A 23,405-nucleotide genomic window follows, 5' to 3' on the forward strand; every position below is an offset into this window, starting at 1 on the left:
ATGCACACTCAGACAAATCCCACTGAAAAACTTGATAAATATAAATGTGATCTAAAACATAAGTTAGGAGGGAGCTTACAAATCTAGAGACAGAAAGTAGATTAGTAGTTACCGGGGGATGGGTAGGGGAGGTGAGTACAGGGGGTGATGGCTAAAGGGGTGTGAAGTTTCTTTTTGTGGTGATGGAAAAGTGCTAAAGTTGACTATAGTTATGGTTGCACAACTCTGTGACTATACTAAAAGTCATTAAATTATGTACTTTAAATGGTGAGTCATATGGTTATGTAAATTATATCTCAAAGCAGCTTTTATTTATTTTGTTTTGTTTTTAATTTTTATTAGCATATTCTTGTTACATTTACAAAAGTTCTTACAATATATCACAGTTGACTTCACCCCCTCCATCAGTCTCCTTTATCCCTCTCCCCCCATTCCTGGAATAGTTTCAACAGGTCTCATTTTTCCACTTCAAATCAGCTTTTAAGAAGAATAAAATAAACAAGGAAAAAGAAATTTATTTTATAAACCTTTAATCCTACCATGAAGATATATAGTCTCTGTAAGCATTTTGGTGTACATCCTGACATTTTTCTATGCTATGGAACTATCTAGTAAATCACCTTTTAAATTTAACAAAGAAACTGAAAATATTTTTATTAACTATACATTTATATATTTTTTATTAAACAGCAGCATGATATTCTATTTATTTGCATATCACCTAGATTCACTTAACCAGTCTCTTAATATTAAATATTTAAATTGTTTCTTATTTTTTTACTGCTAAAATAACTAAAGAAGAAATATTAGCAGGGAAATCCCTAATAAACAGAATGAATGAACCCCAAAACACTGTCAATGCTACAAGTAAAAGAACTGGCTTTTGCTTGCACTAAATGAAGGCCTCATTACATAAACATGTCTATCGATAACATGTCTCTAACTGATCTAAGATTTTAACTCTGTGAGTTCCACTCTACACCACAGGCATCCCTCAGCCAGGCAATACCTTCCGCTCTCATTTTTCCACTACTAATTATAGTAAGCAATTAGAAGAGATATATCTGCTAATGCAATTAGTACAAAGAAGTGTATGAGAATAGGTTAAATCCTAGATTTCAAAAACGAAGTCATTGATCCAAATGCTTTTTGCTTCCCAGTACCCTTTGTCCTTCACAAAGTTTTGCCTTTTCCCTATGGGACCCACATCACAGCAGGATATTCACCTTACAGATGGAGAAGCTGAGACAGGTGAGACCTAACCAGCAGGTGGTTGGGGGCAAATCCCCATATCTTTAGCCACTTAATCTAGGACTCCTCCCACTAATAGTTTATCCAAAAAGAATAGACAGGATATTTTTGATCAGTATAAGCATTTCCTTCCTTCTCCAAGAATTGCAGTCAAGAAGCTGGCTCTTTACTTTGGAAAAATTTCTCCCCTTCCACTGATATCACTGTTAAGCTGGAGAATCTCGGCTCCTTTATTTGGTGTCTTCCAGACACAAGAGGACAGTCTACCTCGTCTCCAAAGGAAGGGTGTTCTGTGTAAAGTTCTTAAGTGAGCAAAAGACATACTGCCAACTATTAGCTTATTTAAAAGTCAGTAGTAGGGGAAAACAGGTTGAAAAATTAGAGGGAAAAAAATAGGAGAGTTTAGAAGAGAAAATGGATTTTGCATTTCTTTTAAGAAATGAGACCCAGTGAAGCAAGACCTCCTAATCCTCCCCACATTCTTCCCTGTGACCCCATCCCCCAGTGGCTGCCTGCAGCAGGCTCACACCCTTTCCATCACAGTGAATCCGCTGCCCTGACACATCCTGGGTCTGCTTCTCTTTCCAGCCTTTCAGCACCAAATATTGGACACACATTCTTTTAGAGTCCATGGCAGCCGCTGCCTCATGCAAAGAGGGGCTGCACATCACAGATGCACACATGGTCTACCCAGAGCCGTGGAGTGGGTTCTCACAGAACCAAATTCCTGAAGCAGCCACTTCCTCTCCTTATCTGGGAAACGGGGATTTTTATGAGGACTGGGTGGATGTAAGCCCTTTCAATGCACCAGCGGTCCTAATAAGCATGACTTTTTGGCAGTGCAATCTGGAGGCCAGCTTGCATCTGTGCTAACAGTGGGTCCTTGCAAAGAGGACCCACAAGTCAAGGGCCATTTGGTTTCACATTCATTCACCCACAAAGGCTCATTGTGGCCCACACTTGCCAGACTTGACCTGCCACAGTGGAGATAGTGGACAATGTCAATCCTTGCCCTCAAGGAAGGTGGTGGACGATGTGATAAACTTACAGAGTGCTGTGGGAATCCTGAGCCATCTACCATAAGAGGACCAGAGATGATCTGTTTACACTCACTGGGTTAAGAATTTGTCTTGTGCCCCTCTGTGTATGGATTGTGCAGCCAAAGTTAGAACTCAGAGTTGATTCCCAGCCTGCTTTCCTCAGTGTCCCTCTGTGAGTTCAAAGGATGAGGGACAACTACAAAGAGATTTTCACAGGGTCCTTATTAACAAATTACTTCTGTTATTTCTGGGTCAGGTCATTACAGATTGTTGATGGAGTCTTTGAACAAAGAATATCTACTTGAGAACACCTTGTGGTGTAAAACCTTCAGGATACCATCTTCAGGTTCAGCCCTTCAATCCTGAGCCAGTTGAAATAGTCATCATTAAGAACATTCAAGTAAAATAGTGAATGCTATGGTGGAAGAGCTCTCCTCCCTTTATTTTGCAAAAAATAGGTGTGCCCTTTCCAGTCTCTTTCCTTTCCCTTCCTAAGAAATTTGATAGCATTATCCCTGAATCCATTAGGTGGGGCATATCAAAGTCGGTACCCATGGCAGGAGAATAGAGAAAGAGAGGGAACCATGGTAGCCCAGAGCAGGATGGGACTTGAGCAGGTGATGAGTAGGTCATATGGTAAGGAACCAGCAATGGTAGGCTGGCAAGCAGAGCCTGGGTGTAGTAAGGAGGGCATCTACACGGGGGAAGGAATGCCAGTGGCAATGGAAGGTTGGTTGCATGTAGAACGATTGATCAAACACATAAATATATTAATGAAGATGGGAGCCACACTGATCATCATCAGAAACGTGCTCAAATATGGAAAGTGAGAAACTAAGATGGATCCGGTTATTAAATGTCTGTTTTGCATATATTGATATTAACTATAGTTTCCACCAGGTATAAATATGCATGATATCTATTATATTAATATATAAATATATAATGTGGCTGACTCATGTTTTGTCTATATATATTTCTAAATATATATGAATGTATGTGTATAGGCATTCATATATTTCCTATTACTGACTTGGTCAGTTATTTGTCAGTAACCCCTGAGAAGACTTGAGAGCTGAGACAATAGCAATGAGCACATGTAGAACCCACCTCTTTACTTAAGAATATCATTCTCTAGTAAAAGGAACCAAAGCTGATGGAAAAAAATGGCTAGTTCCAGTGTTGGAGGAAGATAATTACAAGATAAGCCTGGAACATCTCGTTGGGACAAATAATAAAGACGTGCTTAAAAATGTTGGGGTTTGGGTGTCAAAAAGATGCAGAAACCATCAGGAAGGACTTCGATTGGCCAAAACAGGAATAGTTCAAGCACTGAAATAATGACAGTAATGGATTACAACCCATTAAATAAAATAGTATACAAAGATTCCATGTAACTATATGTAAATCAATGAACAAATTGACTAATAAAAATGGGATATTTACATAGTTCCCAAGTATTTCTCAACAAAATTTTTATTTTGTACAAAAAGAAAAGCAATCACCATGGGAGAAAAATCTTGCCCCAACCCACCTTATTCAAGTGATCTAAGTGAGCTTTCTCAGTAATGGAACAAACAGAATCATGCCTCTCTTAAGAGGAGATTATGTAAAGGGCACAGAATACCTGACAGCCATGAATCCAGCCTGAGTCCACCCATGAGGAATTACCAACTAAATTACAAATTAAGGGACACTCCATAAGGCATCTGGCCTGTAACCTTCAAACATGTCAGTAAAATGAAAGAATGACTGAAGAAGCATTTCAAATTGGAATGAACCCAAGAGCCATGAGAGCTAGGTGTAACTCAAGATCCTGAACTGAGTCATTTTTTGTAAAGGGTATTAATGAGCTCCTTGGCAAAATTTGATTGAGTGTTTAAGGATTATATTACAACAAAGTTAGTAAGGCTCCTTTCCTGATTGTGTTGGTTGTATTGTGGTTCTATAGAAAAGCATCAAGAATTCCAGACTTTACCCTTTTAACGAAGGCATGAGAAGTGCTGACATTAGGTTGACCAGCATGATGTTTAATTTTTAAAATTGACACCTCAACAGAAACAAATTCTGTTGCTTGGTTTTGTCTTAGTTTCAGTAAGCAAGTTGAAATAGGGGTCTAGGGGTCTTCATCAGTAAGGGAAGAAGGAAGAAATGTTGCTGGTCACTCTGAGAATATTTTCCTTGATGGTAGCTGACATTGGAACTCTGTGGAGTGTGTGTGTGTGTACACATATATGTGTGGGGTAGCAGGAGAGGAACTAGGGGAAGTGAATGTCCAGTAAAGACAAGCACTTAACAGTCTTCTAGCTATAATATTCTGTCTCAAATTTTTTTTTTGGATTGAGATCTGAATTCCCATATGCAAGATACAGAGCAGCTCTCAGACTCGGTTTTTGAGTTTTATATTATAGCATTATAATTTCAGAATACAAGCATTTATAATACAACTACGTAGAATGGGTAATAGACTCAATCATGAAATCAGGTCTTGAGCTGTTTACTCATCCTTCAGTTAATAATAATAGTGAAAATTAAGTGAGCTGGCAATGGCAAAAGATCAACTGAGGGTTGGATTCATAGGAAGCATTCAATAAATTGTAGCTGTTATGCTTATTATTTGATTTGAAAGAAGTACAGAAACAATAGCTATGTGGCTTTGACACGTTGTATAACCTCTCTAATTCTTTCTTCAACATGTTTAATATCGCTATGAAAGCCACTGTCCTCTCTTAATGGAGGAGGATAAACAGATCACTTTAGTAGCTAGAGATTGCGGGTGCAGTAGAGGGTCCATTCTCACTATTGATTTCTCCTTTGATTTTCTGGGTTGTTCCTCAGAAAGAGGGAAGTACCAAATATAAGTGTGGCAGGTCACTCAAATGGAATGCTTAAATGAACCAACTGGTCAAAGAGGTATGGGCCAGATACAACACCATGCCAGGCAGACGCAAAGAGATCAGCTGAGATGAAAGCCTTGAAGTAAATCGAGACCAGTCTGTGATGATTCCTGACTCAAGGAGACAGCAGCTGTCAAGACCTTTACCACCCCAGTTCCTGCTCCTCAGGATGTGGACTTAGCGGTGGAGTTCAGGAAGACAGCACCATGGATATTGAGGGGAAGCACAGAACACTCCCCTGGACTGTTTCTGAAGTGCTGGGGATTGGATCTCCAGAGGTCCAAGACCTCTTCAGTCACATATTCAAGCTCCTCTTTGGAATCAAGGAGACAGTTTGCTCTGGAATGAGGGGTGACCTCTGAGCTGTTAATTCATCAAAAGCAGCAGCAAAATAGCCTTAGCTATGTTGTGTTCTTTCTAGAGGGATACCACATGTACAGCTGCTTCCTGGAAGGTTGATATAAACAGCTCCCCAACTCCCCACAACCATCATATTGGTACAGGTGAATCCAGATTCTACAAGTTAGTTTAAGAGGAAAAGAATCCAAGGACAACAGGACTATTAGGTTTGTATGTGTGAGATAGACCAAGGAATCCTGTCTCTTGCAAGAGTCTGTGTGTGTTTGTGTGTGTAACATCTGATCTATGCAGCACTACCTCTCTCATTCCCTTCTCTTTGCAGTCCTTCCTGAGTCACAACACTTCCTTCCCAAACTGTCCTAATTGGCCTTATAAGGCGACACTGAAGCTTCTAATTCCTCTTCTTAAGCCTACAAGAAGTTGAAACAGCAGGTGCTGAGGGGTATGGCCAAGGTCACATTTCCACAGTGACTCAGCAAGAGTCATTATGGAAAGCAGGCCCCCAAGAGGGTGCTCATTCTTCAGCAGCTTTCCCATGACAGGCAATGAAGAGACTGCCCTCTGCTGCCAAGTGATGCTCTGGGATGCCCGGTGCTTTTACCCAACATGCTTGCCCGCTTTCCCTGTCCCCTGGAGTCAACAGACAATACTGTTCTGATCTTTCAGAGGCTTCATGTGCATAGCAGAGGAGGAACAAAGAGAGGTGATGTGAGCATGCCCTTCTTATCCATCAACCCTCCTGTTTCCCCAGAAAGTCCAGCCAGCTTTTGAAGTCACACCAGTTTCCCACTCAACCCTAGCTTCCCATTTTTTGAAACAATAACCTTGTGTGTTCCCATTTTCCTTTTCTGATCAATGAAAATGCTTACTCCAGTGAAGGCAATGAATTGAAAGGGAAATTCGTGGTCCTGGATACCACACAGAAGTAAGGTAAAGATGATGAAGTTGGAAGGAAAGGGGAGCTAGATGTGAGATGTACCCAAAGAGAAATAGGCGCAGGCTTGGTGAGCACATAAATAGAATGGAGAAAAGAGATGCAGAGATGGTACACTAAGATTCTGAATATAAAGACAATGGTCCTATGCACGTTTTCCTGCTACTGCTTTGAAGTTTAATTTCCACTGACTTTTTGTTCTTTTTTGATAGCCGAATCTTGGCATGGGACAACACAGGCTCTGTGTCTTCCTTGTAGGGCTACATATTCTAAAGAAATCATCTTGTCTGGCTTGACTTCACTTTGTTATCTGTAAAATGTGGTAAGATCACCTTTGCCACCTACTCCAGGGGAAATCATCTAAATGAAATATTTACAATCTGTGCAAAACTATCTGCAGATAACTGCAACCTCATTATGTCCAGCAAACACTCTCCTCTCCCTTTGTAGCCATAGCATGTCTATCAAAAGCACCTAAGAGGCCAGAAGGCAAGAAGGAAGAGAAGGAAGGAAGGACTGAAGGGAGGGAGGGAGGGTGGGAGGAAGAAAGGAAAGGAGGAAGGAAGGAAGGAAGGAAGGAAAGAACGAAGGAACGAAGGAAGAAAGGAAGGAAGAAAAAGAAAATCTAAAAGGATTCTTTGCTCTTACGTCCACCTGGTGGCCATGTCATGAATGGCATACTAAGTAACTAGTTAAGGGATGGTAAGCAGGAACAAACAGAAAAATGACTTGACAAATTTACAAACAGAAAATGATTTGTTAATTCTCCCCCAAATTTGTTAATAAATTCAATGCATTTATTCATTCCCAATCAAAAGTGCTTGATAAGATGGCTCTGAAATTCATATGGAAAATTAAATGAGTAAGAAGAGAAAAGACAAATTTGAAAATTAAGAAAGAGGAGAAGAAAAACAGTATTAGAAAGCTATGTGTTATAAAAACTGGTCTTGTCACAAGAATAGACATAAAGATCAATGCAATGCAATGCAAAATGTAGAACTGCATCAGTATATTTAAGAATCAAGCACACAATAAAGATGGTATTCTAAATCAGTTGGAAAAATAATTTTATTAACAAATGGCATTGAAATAACTATATGCCCACTGAAACCTAAATCACACATTTACAAAAGTACATTTTTAATAAATTGTATATCTAAACTTTGAAAATATAACTATATTATTTAGAGAAAATTTTGGGGACTAGGAAAGGCTTTTATAAACAATTTTCAAATATCCCTCAAAAACAATTTGTATAAAAAAACACATCAAAACAGGAAAATTCTGTGCAATAAAAGACTACAAATAAAGTTAAATGATAAGTGAAATTCTGAGAGGAAAAATTTTCAATAAAGAAATAGTACACAAAGAAATTCCTATAAATTAAATATTTTAGTGACCCATTTAAAAAGGAACAGCCTATAAAATCAAATAACTCAAATAAGAAAACCTTTCATAATCTTATGAAAAAGTTATAAAAAATTTTACTAATAATCAGAAAAATGCAAAGTAAAGCAGCAATGATGTTATTTTCATTAATCTGACAAAAAATAAAGTCATCTATAATTGTTGAAGGTCTGGGGAAAGGACAGGCTCACTTTCTGCTGAGGAATAGAGGAATTAACTAACTATACTGTTTCTTTATTATGAAATTACTATGCACAAATGCAGAAGGATAAAATGGATTTCAAGATGTGACAGTACAATCTGTAGACATACTGAGTGAAAACGATGTTGACATAAATATATACAATATGATCCAATATGTGGAACTTAGAAACACTGCAGATTTTTGGGACATATCTGGACATGCACACAAAGGTTCTATTAAATACTTGCCAAACAGACCATGGTGTCCACCTTTGGAGTGAGGGTTATGATAGAGGTGTTGGTCAAAAGGATGTGACTTGTCATTCATACTTGAATGTTTTAATAGGGTGCAATATTTGTGTAATTAGAAATTTATTTAAAGACAAAAATGATTGATGTACTAGATGATATAGCTCAAAGATAGCCATGCTTCTAATCTTACCTACTCTTGGCAAATGTCAGAGCTAGCATCCAAAGTTTGGATGGTGGTGACCGTCCACGCTCAAGACCATAGCACTATCCAATTCTGCTCTGATTAATTAATTCTTATAATAAGGCTATTAGGTAAAGGATGAAGAAGCTGGGACTCATACAAGAATTTCAAAATTTTATATGAAAAGAAAGAAGGAGGAAGGAGGGAAGAAAAGAGGGAGGGAGAAGGAAGGGTCTTATGGAAAAATATTTGATTTCATCAAAAATTGTGTCAGTTTCTTATCACTGTGACAAATACCTGAGGGAAAAACCTAAAGGAAGGAATTATTTATTGATGCACAGTTTCAGAGGTTTCAATCAAACTTCCTTCAGTCCACGGTCACTTGACTCCATTGCTTCAAGGCCACAATGAGACAGAACATCGTGGAAGGACAAAGAGGAGCAAATCTGCTTATCTCATGGAGGACGAGAGAGAGAACTGGGACAAGATACAGCCCTGTGAATCTGGTTAGACCCCAACTCCTAAAGTTTCCAGAACCTCCCAAAATAACACAACCAGCTGCAGACCAAGCCCCCAACACATGAGACTTTTGTGGGAACTTCATAGCCAAACTGTAATAATAATCAAGGAAATGAAATTGAAACAAAGATGAGATATGATGTCCTACCTAATAAATTACTAAACTGAAAATAAAAGATAATGGTTGTTATTATAAAACTTGCATACTTAGAGGCTATGAGTGGAAGTGAAAAGACAATGCTTTAGAAAGCAATTGTCAGTATATGATACTGTCAGTGTATGATACAGTACATGATACAATTGTCAGTATACGATGTATTATGATGTGATACATTATCCATCCAGGAACTCATGCCTCTGGCTCCTGTGCCCAGTGCAGGGACGATTCAGGTCTGGAATGTCTACCTCTCTGCCATGCACATCTGACATTCTTCATCAGCAAGGCCTGTCACTAGCGGCTGAGGTCCTTGACAGTTGGCTAATCCATAGCAGAGTTTAGCATCAAAGTCTGCAACTGGGTTATTCTGTTATCTAGATTGAGGATTAACACCTCTATCAATTGGATGGAGAAAATGGCTCCAAAATCGCCCTTGACAAGCTCTTGCTTTATCAAGAAACCACTTGGGAATGAGGGAGGGAGTGAATTTAACAATGATATATTGTAAGAACTTTTGTAAATGTCACAATGTATCCCGGGTATGACAATAATAAAGAAGAAAGGGAGGGAAGGACAAAGGGAAGGAGGGAGAGAAAGAGGGAGGGAAGAAGGGAGGGAGGAAGGGAGGGACAGAGGAAGGAGGGAAGAAAGAAAGAAAAAGAAATCACTTGGATCTCACTCACTCAGCAACTCACAGGAGCGCCTATGTTCACTGAAATCTGGTGAGTCCCTGAGTCTGGCTCTTCTGCTCAGCCCTAAGAGACAAGGCAACAGTAACTCAGCCACAACTACCACTCTTCAATGTTTTAGTGCCTAGGATAGATCTGACTAGACATTTATGGAACCCAGCTACCTGATCATAACCCTCATGACCTGCAGACCACAGGTCCCCACACTTTAATTTTACCATGTTCAATCAACCCATTTTCCACACATGAGTAATAAACTGTTTTATAAAGTGTGGTAGCTTTCTACTGCAAAGATGACAGAAGGCTCTGTCCAACCTGGCCCTCAGTGCTAAGGTTACCAGGGTGACCTGACCAGACTCCTTTTCATAAATATATGATGGATAGATTGAGGAACGTGACTAACTTCTTTGTTTCTGTCTCCTCCTACTATCAAGGGCCATTATAGATCCTCAAATATTTTTTGTTTGAAATGAGTGAAATCAAGTTGAAAGACAAGTAAAGGAAACCAAAGCAAATTATGTCCTTAAAAATAGGGCCTTCCAGCCAGAAGTGAGAGGGAACAAATTAAAACCTAGTGGTAATTAGTTTAAGCCAGTAAAATGTCAAGTTCAATGGGAACAGCTGTTATAATCCCCAATATGCCTAAATTAAAGGAACAAATAAACTATGTCAGCATCAGAAAAGCAAGTAAAGAGAGCATTGGTTCTAGGACAAAATAAATGAAGGCTGCCCCAGGTAAGGAACTGAGAGTTAATAAAAAATAAAATAAAATAAAACCCTCTCTCCCATCAACTCCCCCAACTCCAATACTACTTCAGGCCAAGTGGGTATGCTCTGAACTGGACTGTCCTCTTGGAAAGAGAAAGCTAGGCCCAAGTCCTGGGAAGCTGAATATCCTGAGAGGTGTGCCAGAACAAGGTGGAAGCCATAAACAAATTCTCATTTATGTAGCCTGGGAAGATATAGCCCTGACAGAGTCATGAGGTTGGCAATGTTGTTTCATGCACTCTCAGAACCGTGGCTTCTGGCTAGCACCCAAATCTTAAATCTGCCTTCCTTAATGGGAGGTTAAGTCCTCTGACACACTTCCTTATGTCCCTTTGAAAACTGCTTACAGTTAGAATAAATTTCAAATTCATGCTAAGTTAAACACCTCATTTCCCCCAGTTGGCAGAAAGCTCTTTTGAGAAAAGTCTTTGTCTTACTCATTTTTAAGACCTCCACAGCTCCCAGGGCCTACTCTGGATGTTCAAAGAACATGCTTGTTCAAGGAGTGAGTGAATTAAAGAGTTAAAGACTAAGGACAATTCAATGTATCATTCCTCTTGCATGGACCAAATCTATACCTTAGCAGCCAATGTCTTAAATAACTTATTTCTTCGATAGGGAAAGGCCAATCAAAGCCATAATGAAATCTCCACTAGGGTAGCTAGTATAAAAAAATAATAAGAGTTAGTCAGAATGTGGAGAAATTGGAGCCCTTCTATGTTTCTGGTGAGAATGCAAAATTGTTGAGCAGCCATGGAAACTAGTTTGATGGTTTCCCAAAAAAGTTAAGCATAAAATTAATATATGACCCAGCAACTCCACTCTTAGGTATATACCCAAAATAATTGAAAGCAAGTACCTCAAAAATACATTCACACATGCATTCATGGCAAAAGGCAGTAACAATCAAAATTTCCATTCATAGATGGACGGGTAAACACAGTGTGATATGTACATCCAGAAGAATATTAGCTGTAAAAAGAAATGAAGTACCAACAGATGTTACAGCATGGATGAACCTTGAAAATACACTAAGTGAAAGAATCTAAAAACCAAGGTTCCATTTATATGAAATATCCAGAACAGGTAAATACATACAGAAAACATACTGGTCATTCCCAGAAGCTGAGAGAAAAATAATTGCTTGACAGATAATAGTTCTTCTAAAGTGATGAAAATGTTTTAGAAGATGGCTGTATAACTTTGAAACTGTACTAAATGTCAAATGTCACTTCAAAATAGATTATTTTATATGAATTTATTACCAATAAAATAAAAACAATGATTTCTTACTGCACAATAAATTATCCAATTATGAAAATAATTGATATGTATTTCCTTACACAGATGTGGTCAGGAATCCAGGCGGGCTTAGCTCGGTGGCTCTGGCTAGGGACTCTCCTGAGGTTAAAAAGTCAAGATGTTGTCCAGGTCTATAGTCATCTGAAGGTTTGACTAGGGCTGCAGGATCCACTTCCAAGATGGCTTCTCACATGGCTGTTGACAAGAAGCCTGTTTCTTGCTCTGTAGATCTTTCCATGAGGCTGCTTGAGTGTCTCACATAGCAATCGGCTCTCCTACAGTGAGTGATCCATGAGGGTAGACTAGAAAAGTCACAATGTCTTTTATGAACTAGCCTAAAAAGTTCCATACTATTATTTCCACAATGCCCCATTGGTTGCACAGGTCAACCCTACTCAGTGTAGGAGGGAATTACACAAGGACATGAATCCCTGGAAGCAAGGATCATTGGGAGTCACTTGGAAAGCTAGTTACCACACTCCCTTCTCCCATATAAAAGGGATAGGAGTGAATTAACATGTCACCAACAAAGTCTGAACTTGATCACCAAAGGGGAGAGCAGAAGACAGCCTTGAGAACACATGGTAGAAAGTTTGGGAAACATTGCACAACGAATAGCATGTTTGTGGGGAAATGTTTAGCTCATGCCCGAGAATGTACAGAAATTGCTTCACGCACATGTGTTATGATGAAAAGCTATACCTCCCAACAATTTTCTGGAAACTCATTTTTAATTTGAGGCAAGATCCTTCAAGGTAACTGGAGCAGTGATTCCTGATAATGAGACACCTAACTCACGATAGTATCATGGAACATGTTGTAAGGGAAATAGAGAAGCACATCCTGCCCTGACCCCTGTCCCCCAATTTCCTTTCATGGGTTATTACATGTCAGCTTGCAGCTTCCTCAGCAACTTCTAGGCACCTCTACTGCTCAACCCCTAAGTCACTTCCCTCTCTGCTCTGAAATGGCAATTTTGCCAAAGTTACAACTCTTGGAGGCAAAAATGTATTCCAACAGAACTACAGGCAAGGTTTTGTCATATCATGAATCGGATCTTCCAAGCCTGCTCAAATCAGATTGCTGTTTGGCACATTCCTGAAAGTTAGTTAAATCAATAAAATTTTACCAAAATCTTGACTTGGATCCACTACTTGGATGCATTCATGGAGGCAAAGGTCACTTCTCATTGGAGAGAAAAAAATTATCAGGTTATTTGAAGTTTTTACTTGAATATTTTTACTTACAAGTTTAGTAATAAGAGTATTAAGCTGGGTAAAAGATGGTGTCAGTCACCTAACAAGATCAGGAGCACTGGGAATGCTGGTTGCCCATTACCTGGCATGGACTTCAGGAAGAAGTGGGATAAACCAAGCAATGAGAGGCTGGATGGACATAGAGTAGCTCAAGATAGATGTGAGGGGCAGCAAGATAATGTTAGCCAGAAAATTATGCTTGGTCAGAGGTGTCCGTTATAGAGAAAATATTAGAGTCTGGGGTCCTTGAATGAAAGAAAAGAGAGAGAGAGAACATCCAGGGAAGCTGAGGCAAAAGAGAAGGGATAACAGGAATACAGAACAGTTGGGAGGTTTAGAATGTGGGATCCTGGGTTCCTGAACATATGTAGAAATGAAGGGGCTGAGAGGAAAGAATCAGAAGGGCAGAAGAAGCAGCCATGGAAAACAAATGAGTATAATGGTGAGTGAATACAGCAGTATAAACAAGTGGCCTATGCATTAAGGCCAGATACACTGTGGATCACACCTTGCAAAGAACTAATTAAAAACAAACAAAAGACAGAAGGAGAGGTGTTGATGAGATGTAACTTCATGACTGTGTTACTGTTTTGTATTTTGCCTTGGGAATTAAGAAGCAGTACAAGTAGATGGAGCATGGGCAAAGCTTCACTGACTTAAAAAATTCTCATTTTTGATTCCCACTGAGTTCTGCAAAGGCAAGAAGGCCAATTAAATATTGTGTCATTGCAAGGATGAATATAGAAGTTTGCATTCCAGAATGAAACAAAAACATATAAAATAAGAATAAGGAAGTTTCTGGGTTATAGCAGGCAATAAATACATTAAAGAGAATTCAAATCATATTTATCAAGCACCAAACAGGACAAGGGATCCGGGCAAAGAAGTCTTGCTCTTGCCAAAGTTTCCAGGATGTAAGATAAAAGGCAAACAATTTTTCAGATGCCTGATTTTCATTTTCCTTTTCCTTCACCTTCTACCCTCAAGTCCAGAGACAAAAATATTAATGATGTCTCTCTGCTAACCTTAATTGAACTGTAATTGGAGCTTATAAAGACTATTTTTCATTGTTGAACATGCTATTCTGTTTAGATTTGGTTTTCCTCATTCACATTGTCATTAAAAACTTGATTCAATTGTTTGCCATTAAATTCAGCAAATATTTATTGCATACTATTTACCAGACACTGGTAAGTACTACAAGAGATAAAGAGATGAACAATGGTGTCACCAGTAAAATCATTCATTCATTCACTTCATATATATTTTTGAGTATTTCCTCTGTGTTTTAAATATTTGATATTAGAACTACAGCAGAGATCAAAACAGCATAGATCAAAACAACATCTCTAACCTTGTGGCGTATACGGTTGAGTAACATAAATGTGCAATTTAATAGCAAGACATGCATCTATACAAATAGATATAATGCATCAAAAATATAAATGGCAAAAATAAGGTGTGAGTAGAGAACTATAAATGTCTCCAAAGATGTGGTCACATTTGGCTGGAAATAAAAGAATAGGGAAAAGAGAATGTTGTTAAAATTTGGCTTGAAGGAGGGATAGGAAGAAGAGTAAGGCATGAACCAAGCACAGAGTTAGGACAGCAAGGGTTACATACAGGGGAAGAAGAGAGAGCCAGATTTGATTAGCACCTGGAAGAGGTTGGAAAGTGGAAGTCAGGGAAGCAAAGGTTAGTGGAGGCCAATCATGGAAGTCTACGGATGACTTTTGAGAAGTGAAGTGGTGAGACTGGAAGAGTTTATGGGATAGACTGAAAGAGATGTATGTAGGGCAAAAAATGAGGTGTTTTCTAAACTTTATTTTGGCCAACACTCATTCCTTAATGAGACTCATGGATTAAATCTAGTAATTATTCCTCTTTGTACATGGTAATTGGTCTTTACAGAACTAAATGCAGATTTGAATATATGGGTGAATCATTATTCATTAGCAAACTTAGTTGCCAATATTTTAACAAGCATTCAAGCACCATTATATTAATGACTTCATTTAATAACAGCTTCATTTATGAGATATTTTGTTGTAAAGCTGTCCTGACATTATGCCATTATTCAACCAAGACCCCGATATATTGAAGTGTGTGGCCCCAGAGACCGGTCCTACTGGAGGACATTTGAGGGGAGGAATTGGATAACAGACATCCAAATATCTGTACCATATCTCTCAACAGATGATGGATAAGTGGAGACCTTGGAGGTATGGAGGTTGTCCCTCAAATCCTCTTCATGGATTTCTAATTCCTTGAGGTCTTACCGCCACATCTCTTTTCAGACTCCAATCGCCTTTGTATTTCGAGTCTATCTTAGTGCCCTCTTTACAGATTTTTCCAAGAGTAGAAAGTCATTTGAGGTCATCTGATGGTTTTCCCCTCTATGACACAGCTGCCATTAGTTTTGGTCTCCTCACTCATTGCACCTGGACTCAAGGCAAGAGGAGTGGCGCTTGGCTGGCTAGGACATCAGTGACTAGTAGTTTCCCTATATGCATGGAGAGAAACTCCAGCAAAATTATGTTGCTCAGCAGAGTTACCTGAGGAACAGAAAACTGTAGGTGGGGGCATAAAAGCAGAACTGCTCCTTTAATTTACAGCTTGAAGTCAACTAACTCCAAAGACCAGCCCATTTTGAGGAGAAAATACATGACTCAAGTGCACAGACTTGAGTTTAAAGTTTAGCACTGCAGTAATAGATCTGGTTAGTGCAAAGTTAGGAGTTGAACTTGGCTGATGCAGAGTTGACTGTATGTCATCATTTGTAAAATGGGTTAACAATCACTATCCCATGCAGCTGGAAATAAGAAGCAAATGAAATCATGACCAAAAAGGTGAGTTCTAAGAGGTTTTACAAACGTATGCAATTATATTTCCTTTTGATTCTATGCAAACAATAGTCCTTCCTATTTTCTCTCCTAGTGATTTCTGCAACATTTCCATTAGAGGAGTCATACTATAGGTAAAGATTCCCTTCTTACTTTCAAAATTGATGGTTCAGTTAGCTTCTCACAAACTCCCTGGGCTTAAAAATAAAGGGTTCATCTTTATTTCTTCCCCATTGTCACCATCTATTTAGAGATAAAGCACGCCATTTTGTTAGCCTCAGAAAGTCATTCTTTTAGTTCATTTTACTTATCCAGTCAATGATGATTGAATCTGCGCACAGTGTTTTTGGAGTAATGAGAATAGAGATTTGACTGTGAGATTCTGAACCCTGGGTGACCTGACAGTCTTCAAAGTCCATCTGTTTGATGCTCCCAGGGCCAATTTTCATTAAGTCCATCAAGAGTGAGCTGTTGTACTCACCTGTACAATTCTTCTTCTCTCAGAAGCAATATCTGCTTAGTTCTTGCCCTGTGGAATTTGATCCAACATAGATCTTAAGAAAAACAAGATGATACATGAAAAGGTCTGAATTGGTGCTGAACTAAATTGTATAAAGGCCAGAGTTCCTTTATGTTTCAGAGTTCAAGAGCTGGTCAAAGGTTCCTATATGGAGAAAAGCACCTTGAAATGAAAGACAAGAGGAGAGACAAGCCACATAGTGGGAGCAAAATATCAGAATATCAAAAAAAGTCAATTTGAGGAGGATTTTAGAGGAGATGAACTGAGGTCAGTTTAGTGGCTGGGCAGAAGGCAGTGCAGAGCCAACCATGTGATTTGGGGTTTGGATGAAGTGCTAAATCAGGCTAATCTTTTAGTTCATTCAGTGTCTTGGGATTCATAAGAATTCTTCCAACCACCTTCACTGTTAGTTTTTAAAAATCAAAATCAAGTAGCAAAAACAGTGAGCTCCTTGATTGTATATCAGGAGCATTTTTGGGATTTACCATTTGAAATCCTTACCTTAGTGATTAAGGTCATGGGTATGCCAGCCCACAAAGACTCATTCATATGCCATGTTTGCCTTGGAACCAGTAGAGCTTTCTGGAGAAAAGGAAAATACTCAGATGTAGTGAAAAAAAAAGTGATAACTGTAATTACATAGTAAAACTTGCTCTCTCTGAAAAGGTATCTGGATTATGGTTAACTACTCCTAGAGTCCTTTATCATGGCAATAGCTGAAAGGTTGAGGACTATATAAACTAGATTTAGGGAACAAATGGGACGTAGAAAATCCTATCATGCATGCAGTTGCATAAAGCCCCAGAGAGCAACAATATGAAATGCCTGGTAAGTACATTTTGTAATTTCAAATGTAGGTGTTCTCAGAGTCAAAATAGCTAAGGAGTTCTTCTCTCCACCACGGAGTCTTCACACTGAACCTAAGTGGAATTTTCAAGGCTTTATTTGGCACATAACCTTTCTGTTGCCAATCCTCTCTGTTTCAGAACATCTGAGTGAAAGATCTCCAAGGAACTATTAACTAATTTCTTAAGATCAAGAATCATTGGATATTAGGTATATACTCATATTTTAGGGTCTTGTCTTCCAGGGGTTATCTTAGTTACAAATTGCCAGTGAATGAAAGCTTCAGATACATTTTACATATGGCACCAACTTTAATAGCAAGATAGTCTTGCCATATCTCCTTGGCTGACCTTACCACACTATGATTAATGTTCATAGAGTAGCTATTCCCTTTGCCTTCAAATATGTATCTCGACTTTTATTGTTGAAATTGCGTGTGGAATATTGGGATATTGAGGGGCTGGGGAAGGAGAGATCCTGTCAATTCCAGCTGACACAGTCAATGCACTTGATCTGGATGTGCCAGATCAATAATACACCAGATAACAAACTATATTTATAAATATATCTTTATATATTACATATATTATAAAATAAGTGCATTGCTGCACTTTTCTACCCTAGACTGTTCCTGTCCCTATTCTCTTTCATTTACTCTGCAATGCCTAAAATTCCCTCAACAGTTAAAGCAGGCCACAGAGAGGAAATGAGTAACTACAAATAGTCACATTCAACTATAATCTATTTCAAAATAAGCTATAAATAAGTGGTACCTGGTTTTTTTTTATTCTCAGGCAAGTTAAGATAACCTAAAGGAAAGGAAATCAGGAGGACATCCAGAGGGGTGGGTGGTGAGCTGGCAGAAGGCAGTGCAGGGCCAATCATGCGATTTTGGGTTTGGAAGAAGAGTTGGACCAGAGGTTGGTGCCTAGTGGTAGGGAGTATGCAAGAAGATGCTGAGAAAAAAACTAAAGATCTTAATTACGATAACTATTGCATTCTGGCTGTGATGGTCCTGCTCTGTGAGCAGATGAAGTGGTCACTTAGGTTGCCTAATATTTATCCCAGTGATTGATAGTAGAAGCCACACAGGAGGTGTCCTTGAATGAACAATACAACTCTGCTTCCTGTCAGTTGGCATACCCATTCAACCACACGGAACCATGGTCTCTTGATACACACACCCCACTCCCATACCTCATAGGCATGACAGATGGTGAAAATTATAGATCACTTAAAGATGGCTATGGACCCAGCAGAGCTTGAAGCTCTGGACTCTGAGCTCATCTGAGGCTAAGGAAAAAGTACCTGACATTTGTTTCCATTTCAGATAGAACCTTCCATCCTTGTGATCTTCTTTCTAACTCAATCTCTGGCCTTGATGGTGAGTAAAGTAGAGAATATCCAATCTCTTCAGCCCTCTTTAAGTAGAAGTATTTCAATGGTGATAGTTAAGAGTGACATCCCCATAATTTATTGAGGGTACCACTTAAACCTACAAGATACCAGCGAAGTAGGAACTCTGAACTGTCAACTTTTCTTACCTTTGTTTGTTTCTCCAGAATACCAGTGATAGCCATCCTCTGGATGGATCTGTTGGGACCCAAATCATCCATGTTGATGCCTTCCGAGGTATGGTCAGCATCCGAGACAACAATGTTTTCAGTGAATGGGATGGAATCTTGGACTACAAGAATGTAAGATGTGAAACATGTTCATTATACTGTCAAAGAAAGCTTTGTCTAGTCCAAAATGTAGATTAATACTTTTCCAGAGAGAAAAGGACATTGTTTACATTGGCCTCTTTAGATTCAGGCCCTTGGTGGGAATGCATGTCTTTGGGTAAGGGACCAGCTTTCCTCGGGTGCAGTGACTTCTTTTTGAGTGAGAGAATATAAGAAGAACTTTCCCAGTCCTCTAGGGGTCCTGTGTGTCTTTGTGTTCTTGTGAGGTTTTGACTTCACATGGGACTAGAGGTCTTGTAACTGAAAAGGCCCTTTGAAGAGCCCCTGTTTCTTGTAGCTGGTTATGGTGTGGAAGTTACACTGTCTTCATTCCAGGTTTTAATTTCTTTAAAAAGAAATGTATTTTCAGTTTTAGAAATATAGCTGTAACTTGCCCATCTCCTTGAGTAGTAAGCCCTGCAGATACGGGACCAGAAAGGAAACACACAAGGCACAGATGTGCCTTGGCCTAGCTCTCTGATAGACACTCACTATGACCACAAAGACATCACTTGGTCCTGTGTGCTTCAGTTGCCACATCTGTAAGACAGCTCCAGTAGCTGCCTTGCCTGCCTGGCAGGACTTGGAAAGATGAAATGAAGTAAGAGCCCTCACTCCTCACTCTAGTCCAGAGGCCCTCTGCCATCCAGCCCCTCCCACTTGTATCATCACATTCTCCCCAGCAACAATGAACTCCTCAGTACAGACACCTCACGCAGGAGTCTTCTCCACTCCCGCCATGCCTACCATGCTCTCTTCTCTGATCATGTCCCTCACTCTTCCCCTAGTTCACTCCTGATTCCTCATCCAGACATCCTGAGTCCTCCAAGACGGACCCCAGTCTAGAGATTTCCAACTCCATTGTAAGGCCTGTAACCTTTTCCTCAATGAAATATTCCATAGTAAGCCACTAGGCAGTGCCCAGGAACTCCAGAAGCTGGAGAGGATTCACTTCATGCAGGTGCACCTTGGGTGTATTCAGACCCAGCTGCAGTACGCTGCTGCTCTGATCTAAGCTGAGTGAGGTCAAATGCCAGGCTGCATGGAGGGGGCTTCTAAGGCAAGCCTTATGCTAGAATCTGAGTCTAGTGATCCTAAGTAAGGCTCCTAACAACCCTGGACCTTCAAAGCCCCTATAATTTGCACAATGCCTCCCAAGCAGTTAGCATCTCATCCCACCCTCTCTCATGACAATTTTGTGGGAGAGGGGCTATAATTCTGCTTTACAGATGAAGAAACTGAAGGTCAGGGAGGCTACTGTGGCTCTGATGGCTCTGAGTGGCAGAGCAAGACCTTAAGTCAAGCATATTACCGGAGCTAAGTCCCTATCCATGGATGCTCATCTGTCATTAGCTGTAGAGTGCCCTGGGGGATGGGAAGGGAGGGTTCTTTGGGAGAGTGAATCTTCTCCAGTGTCACAGGACGGTGTCACAGGGCCTGGGGAGCAATAGGGCTCAGTACAACTACCAGTCCCAATGCTGACTTTCGCTCCGGCCCAGGGCAGCACACTAATGAAGTACTCTATATCAAGGTTGGAAAAGCAGCAAGTACCAGCACCCCTGGAGAGAAGGTGTCAATTAGTATTGTGATTAAATAAGTGACATGTTTCCACTGTGTTTCTTTAAGGCTCTCTTGGCAGCTAAGCTATTTAGCAAGATGGCCTGTGTGCTGGCCAAGATGGACCAAGTGGTCTTCCCAAGTTTGAGCGACATTAGCAAGGCTCTGAGCAAACAGGTAAAGTGATACCAGCTCATTCTGGTCCCTTCCCACTCTGATGTTTTCCCACTTACAACCAACCTCCAAGGACAATGAGTGTACATGGCTCGGGAGTGGGGGGGCTGCTCATTCATGATTGTTCTTAATGCCCGTGAAATCATGCCATCATACAAAGGACAATGAGTCCACCAATGGCCCATTCAAGTCAAATCACAATTGATAAAATGACTTCATTCTGATGTGTTCCAGAAGTGTTCAGGCTACATGTTAGTGAATGTTATGATAATGAATTGATGAGAAAAAAGCACAATATAAGTGTAGCAAATAATTTCTAAACTATTCTATATTATCATTTAAGGTAAGAAAATAATAAAGGGTAAAAGGAAGACAAGAAAAGTCACCAGGACATACAAACATACATACAGATTTTTCTAGAGTAATGTCGCCGTCTTGTGGCTAGATAGGATATTGCTGTTACAGACAGCAAACCAGGGCCCAGGGATCCGTTTTTTATCCTTCAATACCACTTCTCCATGCTGACTCACTGTTTTGATACGCATCTCTTCCAGAATTCCAATCATTACCCAGCCACCCATGGCCTGACCTACACCGTTCTACCCAGTCGGGTCAAGAACTTAGCGCAGTATGGAATGCCCATCAAGAACCTGTGCAGAGCGGTCCCCACCTATTTCGCCCAGCAGCAAAAAGAAGGTGCGTTAACAACTTTACTAGAAACACAAGACCACACAAAGATGCACTGTGATTTTTAGACCACTGGCAAATGCTAATGACAGTTTATTCTAGTTATTTGAGGCATAAAAAAAAAATGTGGCCTAGGATGTATTCTCCTCCTGGTAGAGATGGGTTTTTTTTGTTTTTTTTTTTGACACCAGGGCTCATTAAGAGCAGAGTTAGCCTGGCCACCTCATCTGATGGAGTTGACAGTTGATGGAAACCCTTATCTGATTCAAGACTTCATCAATCCCCTTTCCAAGCAACACAGTGCCCCAAATCCCACCACTAGAGAGGCCCGTTGCTGTGCTATTCTCAATCTTCCTCCTTCTAAAGCCACTTGGATTTGGGAAGCAAACACTCATAGTTGCATACCACACTGGGAAAGGAGCATCTCAGTGGCTGTCACCCCTGCTGGGGTTCTGATAGAGATCAGTGGTGATTAACCTGGAAAGCTAGCGGGTAATACTCCAAGATCTGCCTGGTAGTCCAAATATAATAGGTTGCTTCTCTCCTTTAGGCTCCTGCCAACCATTTACACCTTAGTATAAATCCCACAAACATAGCTTCTTCATAATAAGAGGATCTGGGAAGAAAGCAGGGAGAACTTGAGGGAATGGGGAACTAAGAAGAATAATTAAGGGTCAATAAAAGAAACAGAAAGGGAAAATGTAGACCTAGTTACTACAGAAGTCAGCAAGAGGGGATCTTCTGTCTCAGCCCCACAGTCCCTTGCTATCCCAAGTGCCACACCAAATGTAGGTGCAAGTTACAATATATCTATTCTACTTAGGGGTCTTTAGCGATTTTTTTTTTTTTTTGTAAAATGCTTCTCTTTTTTCTCACAGGTACTGCCCTGGCAATGGACCCTAACTCTTGTTTTGAGGTCCAGCTTCTGTCCTTTATGGGACTCTCCATCTGTGGTGAGATCACTGGGCTCTGAATCCCCAGGTCAGCCCTGTGAAGAGTGGATCTGCGTGGCCTGGGCTCCTGGCCTAGAGTTGGTGCCCAGGGACCAGTCCTGCACTCTGCCTATGGGAATCTGCTCATTACAGTCCTCCACCTTCTGCCTTTCTACCCAAAACCCTGCTCTGTAATCTGGAAAAATGGGAACACCCTCTCCTTCCAAGAGACAACAATAAAGTTTCTTTCTGTCATTGGTCTAGCAGACAGGCTCTCCCTGCCTTCCCTGTCCTCTCTCAGCCATCACACACTGTGTGGTGCAAAGGAGATGCCACTACCAGGATGTCTCATTTTTAAGTTTTTCTTTGGGATACTCCTGGAGGTAACTCTTGAAAATTAGGAGTAAGATTCCAAGAAAATTAGGAGTAAGATTCCAACTTCTTCCCTATGTTTGCACAACTTGCACCGTGAAAATCTACAATAGCAATCAAGTTATCCTCCACTTGGAGCTGGTCTAAACCCCTTCATGGCAAGCCCCAGGCAGTTGTCTCTGTTGCAAATTAATAAGGGACTCGTGTGCTTAGCCCTCATTCTTTAACTGTCCTGTTTATGGGGAACGTCTTGCTCCCTTCCCTACCTCCACACTGTATTAGTCACTTTCACATAACTGTGATCAAAATACCAGCAAGAACAACTTAAAAGAAGGAAAGATTTGTTTTGGTTCATGGTTTCAAAGGGTTCAGTCCATAGTCACTTGGCCTCATGCTCTTGGGGAAAACATCATGGCAGTGTGAGCATGTGGCAGAGGAAGTTCCTCACCTGATTGTGGACAGGAAGTAGAAAGAGATCAGGAAGGAGCCAGGGAAGAGCTATCCCCAAGGACCCACCCCTAATGACCTGCTTCCTCCAGCTAAGTCCCATCTCC

General features: G+C 40.2%; 1 protein-coding gene across 1 annotated transcript; it reads left to right on the top strand.

Annotated features, from left to right (window-relative positions):
* Positions 1-17,331: 17,331 nt before the first annotated feature.
* Positions 17,332-22,656, top strand: LOC109695089 (gastrokine-3-like). Its single transcript, XM_074051006.1, has 6 exons — positions 17,332-17,387; positions 18,736-18,789; positions 18,968-19,102; positions 20,756-20,863; positions 21,415-21,556; positions 22,426-22,656. Exons 1-6 carry the CDS (start codon positions 17,343-17,345, stop codon positions 22,518-22,520), a joined length of 579 nt encoding a protein of 192 aa, XP_073907107.1. The 5' UTR covers positions 17,332-17,342; the 3' UTR covers positions 22,521-22,656.
* Positions 22,657-23,405: the final 749 nt, after the last annotated feature.

Source organism: Castor canadensis, chromosome 12 (assembly GCF_047511655.1).
Source record: "Castor canadensis chromosome 12, mCasCan1.hap1v2, whole genome shotgun sequence".
Classification (NCBI taxonomy): domain Eukaryota; kingdom Metazoa; phylum Chordata; class Mammalia; order Rodentia; family Castoridae; genus Castor; species Castor canadensis.